General features: G+C 33.6%; 1 protein-coding gene across 2 annotated transcripts in view; it reads left to right on the top strand.

Annotated features, from left to right (window-relative positions):
- The window catches only part of LOC129221330 (long-chain fatty acid transport protein 1-like), a 110,112-nt gene that overhangs the window by 66,932 nt on the left and 30,752 nt on the right, over positions 1-12,428 (top strand). Inside the window, exon 1 of one of the 2 annotated variants that reach the window (XM_054855798.1) lies at positions 1,252-1,570. The exons of the other annotated variant lie outside the window; for it this stretch is intronic. Coding sequence (XP_054711773.1) covers positions 1,506-1,570 — 65 coding nt within the window. The 5' untranslated portion in view covers positions 1,252-1,505. Of the gene's footprint in view, positions 1-1,251; positions 1,571-12,428 lie in introns of those variants that run through there. 2 annotated transcript variants of the gene reach the window in all.

Raw genomic sequence — 12,428 nt, 5'->3', positions numbered from 1 at the left:
CGATATTTAGCTTGATTTCCACAGAGTCAGTGTTCAGCGTTGTCGATAGAAGTGATGCGTTGTTACAAATGTGAAGCCCTTTTATCCATCGACTTGTAACAATAATTGGGTTCTGCCCACTCTTGAAGGCAATTTTATTTTTGTTCCTGTTACACATTAAACAATTTCAGATTTCAAACGCTAACAAAAACTTTCTTCGAATTTCACAGTGTTGTTCTCTGTATTTAGCATACTTTATACGGGGTGCCCCCCTCCCAAGAGCAAAGGCGCAACCTCCTTAAATTACGCGAAGACCCTCCCCCCAAAAGCAAGACCCCTCCTAAAAATAAGAAAAATGCCCCTCAACACCCCCTAAGAATTTAAATGGCGCAGCCTGTGCCATGACCCCCCCCCCCCCAGGTGGGCATTCCTGCTTTATAGATGAAGGAAAGTGGTATATCTTTCTGTCATTCATAATTTTCTTAGAAAGTTCCTGTGCGTTCTTGAAAATTCCTATATTTCTTCGAAAAATTCCTGTACTTTGAAACTATTTTTGACTTTCTTTTGCTTTTTACTTATATTATATTACTCCAATTATCCGGATTTTCGATCTTCTGGATTGCCTTTGGTCCATATAAACGAGGTTGTATTGTTCTTTTTCTTGCAATAGTAAGGAAAAATGCCAATTAAAAAAAATAATTTTGTGCCGTCAGAACAATGTCAAGGTAGTAGTAAGTTTGATGAACTGCTTATTATTTACGTCTGAATGTATAGAATATTGGGAAATTTCTTATGTAGATATGATAGTTTTGTGTTTTGTGATTAAAAATTTCCTTATTTTTGTTATCCGCTGCGGAAAATAAAACATTTTTTTTCTTCCTCACCATTAAATTGCAAAACCATTCATAAAACTTTTCGTTGCCAAAACAAAAGCCCGTGTTTTGTGTTCTCTGTCACGCGAGTCACATTCGCTTTTGTTGTGTGTGTGTTTCTGGAGTTTGCCCTTCAAACACAGGCAATCTTCCTTTTTTTTTACCTTTTCCATTCGGGACGTTTCCTTTTTGCAGTTTTTCCCTCCCCGCTCGTTTCGTTTCACCAGAAACTGGTCAAACCGAAAACGACTGAATCATGCATAGATACGCGCTTTTCCTTTTGCCCCAGTTCCCCACGCCTGGCATTTGGCGGACTCTGACCACGTGGTTGGCCCTGTGCTAATGAGGAAGAGGCCGCGGTGGCGACTTTACGCGAATAAGGTTAAACAACGATACACACTCACAGCTGACAGCTCCACAAGGAGTTGCAAAGAGTGATCTCTCTGCTTGGGGAATATAATCGAATATAATATTGTGCGGCTTTGTGCTTTCACGCTGTCGTGATTTGGAACGCTCAGTTTCTTTCGATTGCGTTTTGTTTTTTTTTTCTTTTCACTGCCAAGCATTTCTGTGTTTTTTCCGGGTTGCACGCAGATCTATTGGCGTGCGTGATCGAGTACGGTGTAGATATACAGGCATACATCTCCAGTGAAGATGGGGATGAGACGACAGATTCACATGCTTCGTGTGTACAAGCGAACCATCCGCCGGGATTTGAAGTAAGTTTTTCCCTTCAACCCCTTAAAGCACTAGGTTTTTTTTTCTCCAGAAAAACTGGTCAACTTGTGCAGGTTATTTTTCGCAATTTCAGTTTTAACTAAGGAGCAGGGTGGCGTAAAAGCTATACTTAAAATGAAATAATTATAAAGGAAAAAAAAAAAAATACGCAACCAAAGTGTAAACAATTTGAGCACATAATTATTTTGAATTTTAAAATATTAAAATCAAACTGTTGTACTTACAAGCATAAAAATGAACATATTGTCTTTTCCTCGCCAATTTCTTTATAACAAAACAGTTCTTCACAAACCTATAGCAAATCATCAAAATGCACCGTGTGGTTTACACAAGGCATGCGTACAGCAGCCATTCATGATAAATTTCGAAAAATGAAAAGCCGAACACTCTTTTTACATTTTATGAGGCTAAGGTGGAGCGGGATTTTCTTTTTGCGTTCCAATTCCGTTTTTTAATTAAATTCTTTTCTCTACGATAGGAGGGAGGAAGGGTATAGATTTTCGTTTTGTTGTAGATTTAGTGATGTTTTTATATCAATTACCTTTCTCACTTGGGGAGAGGGGGGGGGGCTTCGTTTTTTACTTAATGTGGTACTTTCTGTTCAATTTGTCACCCTTCAAATTTTTAGCACAGGCATCGCCGTGCGGGAATAGTTTTGTGATAAGTAAGGTTCATTACAATCAGGCTTATCTATTTTTACTAGAACGGATCTCAAACGCGGGTACAGTAATCCGTGTGAGGAGACACGGGCAGGTGCATGTGCAAATTAGCCGATAACTTTCGCCAGTGTCGGACACGGGCAAATGCGTGAAGGGGGTTACTGAAGTGCACAAACTACAAACCTAGTTGTGTAAAACGTACGGCCTATAAATGCTGAGTTAAGAAGTCTATATCTCATAGACAAGTGATAGTTCCTATGTTAGTATTACAATGATCTGAATGCTTTCTTTTATTTGAACCGCCATAGCCTTAAAAATTGCGCAGACCGCCGGAGTTGGAAGAATTTGTAACTCCGCAAAGACAACAAATCACGTCTACGAGGTTGCTATAATACGTAAATTTAAAATGCTGCCAAGACGCCAAATCTCGGTAGTTGCGATTATCTGAGTAATTCCTAAAATTCAATAAATTTAACAAACATCACTGCAGCTGAACTATAATGATGAAGAATTAGATTATCCGTTTTTTATTCAGACACATGAGACAGTGAGAAGCAAATGGATGCAAGTGGACTATTTTAAGTTTCGAGTAAAACTCGTTTAAAGATCAGTTCCTAGGTAGGCTTTCATTGAAATTTTTTTTCTAAATCATGCTATTCAGCAGCACCCACCTGGGCTACCAGTACAATCTCTTGCCTCAACACAGAGGAGAGGTTCACCTACCATTTGTACTGGTTATCTCCAAATTTTTAATTTTGCCACTTGCATCCCTTTGCTTCTCACTGCCTCATATGTGATTAAACCTTGTTGAGAAATTATGGGAAAATTGCTTTGATATTGTTTTAAAAACGATTCACCATTTTGAAACAAAATATTCCTTTTTGTCACTATGAGCAGCAAGTCTGCTTTTTTTAAGATTTGCTTTCCTTTTTATCTATATTGCCCGGATTATCCGGATTTTTGATCATCCGGATTGCCTTTGATCCCAGTTATTTCGGATAAACAAGGTTATACAGTGCCCGCCACTAGTAAAATCACTGGATTATAAAATCAGCCGCTTTATAAAATCAAATCTGGAAGAACAGAATCATTACTATATAAAAATATGTTAGAATTATCTTTTAATAAAATCATCCTCGCCGTTTTATAAAATCAAACTTTTAGAGAGCATATGCTAATTCTTCTCTGAATAGAACCAGGATTTTATTTTTTCTTTCGGGATTTAAAACAGTGCAGCACTAATAAAATAACAAATTCACATAAACAAAAACGAAAAAAAAAAAGGTGAAGGTTGTACGTTTTTTTTCTTGGAGAGTTGAATGAAAAAAAAAAAAAAAAAAAAGAAGAAGAATGAAGCAGTCACAAGAGAACTGTTTCAGAGCCATATATTTAGTTGGTGCTGCCTGTTTCCACTTCGCAGATCTGTTTCGCCTTGCAGCCTGACCACTGAGTTTCAATCAGTTCGTGCACATTCAGCTATCTACAGGGGTTGACAGTTCATTTTTACAATTAAGTTAAAATTGTTAGCTAGCAAGTCGTGATGACTTGAGTGTGAAAGATTAATCCGAAATTTTGAATAAGTATGACAAGTTTCCAAAATGTAGTTAGTGTGATGCTGCAATTAAATTAGGGATTTCTCAATCTTTACTTTCAAATTCTCTTACTCAAACAACAATAAGTCACTATTTTAAGACCCTTGTGAAATTTTAAAAATGTACCTTATGTAAGTTAAAATATCAACTGTATATTGCAACTGAACTAAAATAATACAATACAACTAGACTAAAAATAAAATACAACTAATCGTTATTTATTCCTTTTTTAGAGTATTTATACTTGTGAAAACCTTATGTTTTTTTTTCAGTGCATGGGTGCCGGTTTATAAAATCAGCCGTTTTATAAAATCAAATGTCCTCAGAACGAATGTGATTTTAATAAGCGGCGGGCACTGTACTGTTGGAATTTAGGGGCTCATTCCACTTTAATAGAATTCGATCGAATCTGATATGATCGATTGTATCTAGATTTGATCTACGTACGATAGGGTATGTCATAAAAAAATGTTTTTTGAACTTTGACTTTCAGATTTCGTATGCAATGTATCTGCACCCGGGATATTCATTTCTAGTATTAGTTTTGAAAAATATTAAGGTTTAGCTACCAGGAAACAAGTTTGAAAGTTTTAAAAAAGGCCAAAAAAGGGGGGGGGGGGGGGGGCAATTTCCAAAAATTTTTATGAAAATTAAATTTTTCAAAATTCTTGTTCTGAAACCATTTAAATGATTCCTCTTAACTCTTTTCACATCTTTTTGATTATCTACATTTCTTTACGGTTTATTCAAGCAGTAAAACCTGTACATTTTCGTGAACCAAAAATCGATATTTTTACCATTTTTTGTACATTGCAGTATTTTGCCTTAAATGGTGAAAAAAAAAATATTTTCTGGACAATAAATGTGCACTGTGCACCTCTTTGTTAGAAATACAAATATATTTCATTGCATTATTCATTAGAGACGTACCGAGTCGCACTTTGGCCCAGTACCGAGTAATCTAGGCCTTTCACTACTTGACCGAGTAGAGTTTCAATTATGTTTTAAGAAGAACCACCGACACCTAGTAGTATATACTTCCATGTCCAAATAATAGTTTTTAAAACAAAATTCTTGCTGAAATTTAATTACGCATTATTTAAAAGATTTTGTTTGTCAGTAATTTTACAAATAAGTTATTTTTTAAATTTAAAATACACAAATAAATAAAAGGTAGGATTGGAATTATATAAAACGTATTATATTCAATCTACTATATACTTCTGGTCCGCCAAAGGTAGATAATTTTTAAAATCAAATGAAACAACGTTGAAAGCACAAATGTGCATGAGCACTGCAGACACGTGTTCCTGCATTACAAGGAATATATTTTTCAGTGCATAATGTGAGCTAATAAATGTAAAATATCCGACTTTTGTCGTATGTCTTTAAATCCATAAGCTCACATTTTGTGCATTGAAAAAAGCATTCTTAGTAATGCCAAAACACGTGTCTGCAGCTTTCCTGCACATTTGTGCTTTTAACGTTGTTTTATTTTTTAAGAAAAGGTATTTTTATGCTTCTTATAAATAATTTTGTTTTGTGGAAAAAATCCATTTAATAATATAAAAATTTCATATTTCTGTACTTACCTTTTTTGCCCCATTTTTAATAAATAAGTTTCATTAACTTTGGGGCATTAAAATAAAAGATTTACTCCATTGAAGCATAACAAACTTCATTATTCTCAAAATTTCATTTGAATTGTAAATGATTGCAGTATATTATATGCTTGTACTTTTTTATCAATTATAAAATCTGCTTTGAACAATATTCAATTTTTTACAACTACTCGGTATTGGCCGAGTACCTGATCAAAATTTGACCGAGTACCGAGTAGTTACTGAGTTCTCGGTACGTTTATTAATAACCTAGAACCCACCACAAGGAGATGGCTGCGCTTCAAGCTCCACTCTGCCCTTCCCATCCACCCAACCAAGAAGGATAGTCATGACAATTTACAAAACTTACATTTACACTTGCTGTTCAATTTTAAACGAGTTTCAGTGTTTGGATCAGATTATGAAGTAGTAATTATGATTTAGTTTTGGTATTATAATCGTAAGGATCAAGTTGTTCTTTAAAAATCCAGCTCTTACGTCTTTTGCCTCTAATCTAATGCCTTCCTCTAATTAAACTTCTATATATTTTTACTCTTGTAGGGTATGACATAAAAATGCATGTTTGTTTTCGACTTGGAACGTCCATTTTCCTGTGTATTTACCCATTTTGAGTTGATAGGTACAAAAAAAAGTTTTGGGAAAGTAATTTTAGATATTGGAAAAACATAATTTACAAAAAATTCCGGGTTTTCTATCAAAAAGTCCAAATACATAAAATACAAGTGCATAAAATTTTTGTTCTAATGCCATTCATATGCTTCCTTATAAAACTTTTTTCGCATGTCTTTATGATTATATACATTCCTTTGCAGTTTTTAGTTCGCGCCTAGCCAAAAATTTCGTGAAAATAACCAAAACCGATTTCTTTTAGCTTTTTCTGCACAGCGCAATATTTTTTTAATACTGTAGTTATAATTTTTTTTCGCTATAAATGTGTACTATGCAGTTCTTTGTTGGAAATGCAATTATATTTCAAGTGTATTAACAACCCCACCACCACGAGGAGGTTGCTGCATTTCGAGTTCAGTTCTGCCCTGCCCACCCACCCTGCCAAGTTATTTACCGTATTTACGATTACCATATGACTTTAAACAAGTTTCTACTTTTGAGTACAGGGTTGAAGTTGGATTTCGAGTCAGTTTTAGCATTGATGATCACAAGTATGATTTTTTTTCTTATAAATCAATATTTTTCATCTTCTCTAAATACCAATCTACCTCCTCTTTAACCAATTTCATTACCCTGTCAGCGGCCGGAATGTGAAAAGGGAACATTTGTTGAATTTGATAAAGCTTCTACTGTTTTTGGGTTATCAACTGTACTTGATGGATTTTTCAATGTAAACCGGAAGTAAATGTGACCCTGATCTTGCTGTGGAAAATTCATGACATTTCACTCGTCAGCGTTTGTTAACGTGAGCTAATGGAGTTACAGAGCTGTATATTGTTCAAGCTGAACTAATAAGATATGAGGATAATCTTTAGTCATATCTTAAATTATTCTTCATATCGTTCCATAAAACAAAAATTGAAATGAAATTCCAACTTATTGAAAGTTGCACAATGTACATTACGTCATTTGTCTGATCTCTTAAAAATCGAGGATCTTTCTATCCAAGGAAATGGCTACTTATGACAATTTGAAGAACTTGTTAGTGGTCATTGCAGAGGGCGACAATTAAAATGTAAAGCAGTTTAATCAGAGAAAGGCATAGGAGGCAAAAGATCAGGTAGACGCAAGAGATGGAAGAGCAGTTTTATGCTTATGATCATGATGCCAAAACTGAATCATTAGTACAATTTCATACCCTGTTCCAAACATTAAATTTCGTTTAAATTCATGCAGTAAGTGTTAAATGATAGTCTTGTAATGACTATCTTCCTTTGTTAGGTGGATGGGAAAAGCAGAGTGGAGCTTGTGTTTGTGTGTGAAGTGCAGCCACATCCTTGTGGTGGGTTCTCGGTTGTTAATGCAATAAAATATATTCGTATTTATATTTTGTAAGTATTTATATTTTTTATAAACTCTGGAATTAACTTGGGGTGTCACCCACCAGATATGTGTCACCCGGGGCGGATCGTCCCTCTCAAGAAAGGTTTTTGACTTCACAAAAGAACTTTTTCTCTCTCACGAAGCTCTTTACAGCTTTCAAAAATTGGAAACACACGATGTGATCAACATCAATTTGTTAAAAATTAAAGGGGAGCAAATTAATCCGTTTCAACTTTTTAAAGCGTTGGATTTTTAAATGATCTCGCCTATAAAATCGCAACGATTGGAAATTTTCATTTTCAAATAGAATTTTTAACATTGTATGCATCTTAGGTTTACAATATAATACATTGCGAAAATTTCGTGAAAAGGCATTAATATTTCAGGCTCTGTTCAGGGTTTTCTCCCCCTTCCCATAGGGGAAGAAAATTGTGGGGGGAAGGGAACCTTAAATAAATAAGAAAGCAGGAGTCCGACGTTTCAAAATGTCGGAGTCTGCCATTTTCCTTCCGACACCGAGCCCTGAATTATGTCATTAATTTATAAATAAAATATTAAATAAATGTGAAAAAAATCTTGGTCTGAAATTTCTCCCAAAAAATTTTTCATCATTCAATCTGAAAAATTTCCCAGTTCTGAATTTTCATGATAAAAATTAAGAGCTCTGCCGATACTGGGCGCAATACATTACTTTCGTAGAACTTGCAACAATCGACAATTGTACTTCAAAATCTTTTTCTTGCTCAAAATGAGTTTTAGATACATATCTGAAAGTATCTTGATATTTAATCTGAAATTTCCTGTTTTATGATAGACATTATGTTGTTACTTAAATCTTAACAATCGTTGTTTTACTTCATCCTTAGCAAGATACAAGAGACTGACAAAATGATACTTTAACACCTTGCTTACATTTTCGCTTTGAGTGCAGTGTAGTATTTGATAGTATTTGAATGATCGTTTTATCCATGAATTATCATCATTTGGCCTTCGCTTTATTTTTATTACCCGTGGTAGCTTTCCATTCTGCCAAGGCAAATTTCCTTTTCTCTCAAGAGTGCAACGTTTATGAAAGGTCACTTCGATATTGGTACGTGATGAAAATGTGAAATTTGTTTGCATTCCAAAAAAAAAAAAAAAAAAAAAATTAAACATGATCTTGCCTTAGAGTAGCGTTTCTTAAATTGTGTTCCACGGAACATCAAGGATCCATGAATACCACTCAAGACTCGAGGGTTCCACAAAACTTAAATTGTTTTCTTTTTTCCATTTTTTCTTAAAAAATAAAGTTTGAGTGAAGTGTTCAATGAGTATTTTTCGAATGAATGGTGGGAAAACATTAATGGTGGACCTTCAATTTTGTCAGCTCTAGAAGATGTCTCTTTTACTGAAACGGCACTTGATTCTCCCCCTTGCACCAGAAATTTAAAATGATGCCATTCAGTGAAATTCTGGTGCAATTCAAAAGTAGAATGTTCTCAGTTGTCACGAAATTTCTTGTTGACACTTACACTATTTGCAACTAAATTTATGTTCTATCACCACATAAATAGTGCTGAATCTGATCTGAAAATGCAACTTTCATCCTGAAAGCCTGATATTAAAGATACATCTGGTATAATAAAAAAAGGTACCTGTATCATAAAAATTAAAACTAAAAAACGAATTCTAGACGTTTAGAATGTTGCATGTAAATTATACTATGCAACATTTTAGGAATGGAGATGTAGGAGCAGCAGGGGTTTCACGAAAAAAGTCGACGTTCAAAAGGTCACTTGTCAAACAAATTAAGAAACGCTGCCTTAGAGTGAAGATAAATATAAATAAATGTGATTCTCTGTGATTGATGAACGCAATGGTTTTTTACTAACTAAATTCAAAATTTTATGTGCCACAACCCATAATTAATCTTCCAAACACATCGTTACTCACGTTAGAATTGCGTTTTATTTTTCACCTACGTTGGATTACGTCTGTGTGTGTTGATATTTATTTGTCTTGCTCAAGGTTAGCCGATATAGATCAGTCTATATATATCATAATATATATCACGATATCTATCCGAAATTTATTTTGAAAATATCATGATATTTTTATATTTTCGATATTTATTTTTTCAACTATGGTATTTTCAATTTAAAAGGTATATCAATCATAGTAATATTGTTCATTTATTATTGAAATTAACCAAAAAGTTACGTTCTGTATTTTTATGATGTATAATACATCTTTAATAAGTAATATAATATTCCATTTTTACTTGTATTTTAAATTCATAAAATTATTAGTATTGTAATAATTTTAATTCATATTAAAAGTGCCTAATTAGATATTAAACATTTCTCAGAAGAAAAGAAAATGTCTTATGACTGCACCGACTAATGCATATTATTTATTTTTGATGAATCATCTAACTAGACAAGTAGCTAACAGAAGAAAAATGAGTAAAACAGCTAATCCTAAAGGTGAACTCCATTAAAATTAATAGAAATGTAAAATGAAATATTAGGTATAAATAATGAAAGAAACATTAATTTTAAGTCTAACATAATGTAAGTATAATAAAATAAAATAAAGAGAGTTTTGAAGATGCATTTACTGTTTTGATGACTTTAGTTTCTACTAATTGAAAATATCGGATATATATCAAAATATCGGATATTTTCGGTATTTTCGAAAATATCATATTTTCGAACCCTTATCTCGTATTAGGTTATTTAAAAGTCATATGAAGTTGGACAGGATTTAGATCTCTTGGTAATTTCTTCAGCTGTTACCGAGCTTTTTAACAACTGGCGTAATGTGTTTCAGAGTTGCTGATTGCCGGAGCGGGACGATTATAAGCCAAAATTAAGAACCGCTCAAAAATCTCAAATACCGAAATATTCCCAGAAGTTGCGAATTTTCACTTGATATTTTTGCCTTGCTAAATTTTGCAAACTTACATAAAAAAGGCCATCTGAAGATCAGGTAGTTTTTTTTTTTTTTTGCTTTTGTCAGTTCAATTTCGAAATAGGTTTTAAAAAAATGAAATCAAAATTAAAATGTATGTGACAACAAAAGCAATGTTAAATAATCCGCTGTAGTCCGAATTTTTCATGCATTTTTTAAATATTTGCTTGAAATTTCCGCACTTTTAACTCAACATGATGAACACATTTTAAATAGTAGTCCACACCGAACTGCATGATTAAACGCTTTGCTGAAGAAAACTCACGTTAAATAATTGCCGTGAACTCGTGAGTTAATGCAGATCTTCTCTAATAATTAATTCGTCCTATTAGTAAAGTTGAAACGTTATGTATGTACTTAAATTAGCAAATTTAGTTTCATAGCATTCTAATCTTTGACCTGCAGAAAAAATATTCGAAGAGCTCGAGTATCTCTGAGATTGTGAAACTATTTTCTTATTTCGACACTTTTGGTTTCGAAATCAGTTTGTTTGCTTTTTCTCTTCAAGTTGGGGAGAGTAACCTTTTTTTCGCTAGCATACTTGATTGATTTTTTTTATTTACATCTGCAACGTAGCCTGATATGTTCCCATTACCTATTGGTTTACAAAGGGAGCCCCCAGGGCGCAACTTACCCGAGTGAAGTATGTCGGCTGAGAAGTGAGATTGGGTCAGCTTCCTTGTCTTCTCGGTGAATAATGCTACGTGATCTGATACATCATTAAAGCGCAATGTACAACGATGCTGTGTCTTGTTTTGTGTTTATGATTGCACAGTTTTGATGGTACTGAACAATTGGTGTCCAGTCAAAAATTTTTTTACAAATGTTCCGTTCCTAAAAAAATATGTATATATAACTCGTCAGTGAAAATGTATTTGCATGAACAAGTTACAGGGTGGAATTAACAAATTATGTAAAATCAGTTGCTTTTTGCTTTGCCGATAATTTTGTGTGGGTTTATTGGGATGATAGGGAACTTCCATTATTTTTACGTACTACAGTAAAACCTGTCTACATCGATACTGTTGGGACCTAAAAAAAAATATCGTAAATAGACAAGTTATCGTTATAAACAGTTTGATTATTCATGCTGACATTTTGCTGGGGCCAAAAAAAAAAAAAGTTATAGACATGTTATCGTTATAGACAGTATCGTTATACACAGGTTTCACTGTATAATGATCATTTTTTGTGTTATGCAAAAAGTTTTAAAAGTACCAAAGTCTCAAGCTGTGATTATTATGGAAAGTTTTATGTCTTTCACGGAAAAACAAACTAACAAAAAAAAGGTTTTTGTTTTGTTTGAGTATATGTGTAATGAACTTACTTTTTAATTAAATCAAATTTTTTACGTTTGATAGATCAAATCTATTTTGAGTGTCACCTGTGGCGGACCGCACACTTCGCCACCCCGTACTGACGGTACTTTCAAATACATGATAAAATTGAAACTTGTTGGGATAAAAATTGTTGTAAAATAACATTGTATCCTCCTTGGATATGATTATGAAACAACCTATATCTTTTTCTACCGACCAACAAACAAGTATTAGACTAGTTTTCACAACTCTGGCGTTGAGATCTAATGTATCTCTCGCATGAACTCTTTGTATCAGATAAATAAATTGTTTTGTTTTTCACTCAAAAACATAGCATGGGGTGCAATTAACTTGCCAACAAGTTTGACGATGTCAAAACATAATTCTTTCCTCTTACATTCCACGTTGTTGTTTCTTGTGAAGTAATGCCGAGAAATAATGTTTAGGTGACTGTTTTTGCCTCTCGGGGATGTTCAAATGAGCAGTATGACTGACAGTTCAGTTTTATGGTTAGGTTATCACAGTTTCAAGCAATTTTATGCTCGTCTATTGTTGCTACCAATCGCTTCATCATGGAGTAGTTTAATAAACCTTCACATGTCATTTCCAGTTTAGAAATAACGCAATTGGGAATTATAGTTGCTTGCTGTTACTACTAACTCCTATTTACTGTTAAAAGTGTTTTCATCTTTTTCGTGGAAAT

The sequence above is a fragment of the Uloborus diversus genome, chromosome 4, assembly GCF_026930045.1.
Source record: "Uloborus diversus isolate 005 chromosome 4, Udiv.v.3.1, whole genome shotgun sequence".
Taxonomy (NCBI): Eukaryota; Metazoa; Arthropoda; class Arachnida; order Araneae; family Uloboridae; genus Uloborus; species Uloborus diversus.
The sequence above is the reverse complement of the archived record's forward strand: the minus strand, read 5'-3'. Positions and strand labels throughout refer to the sequence as shown.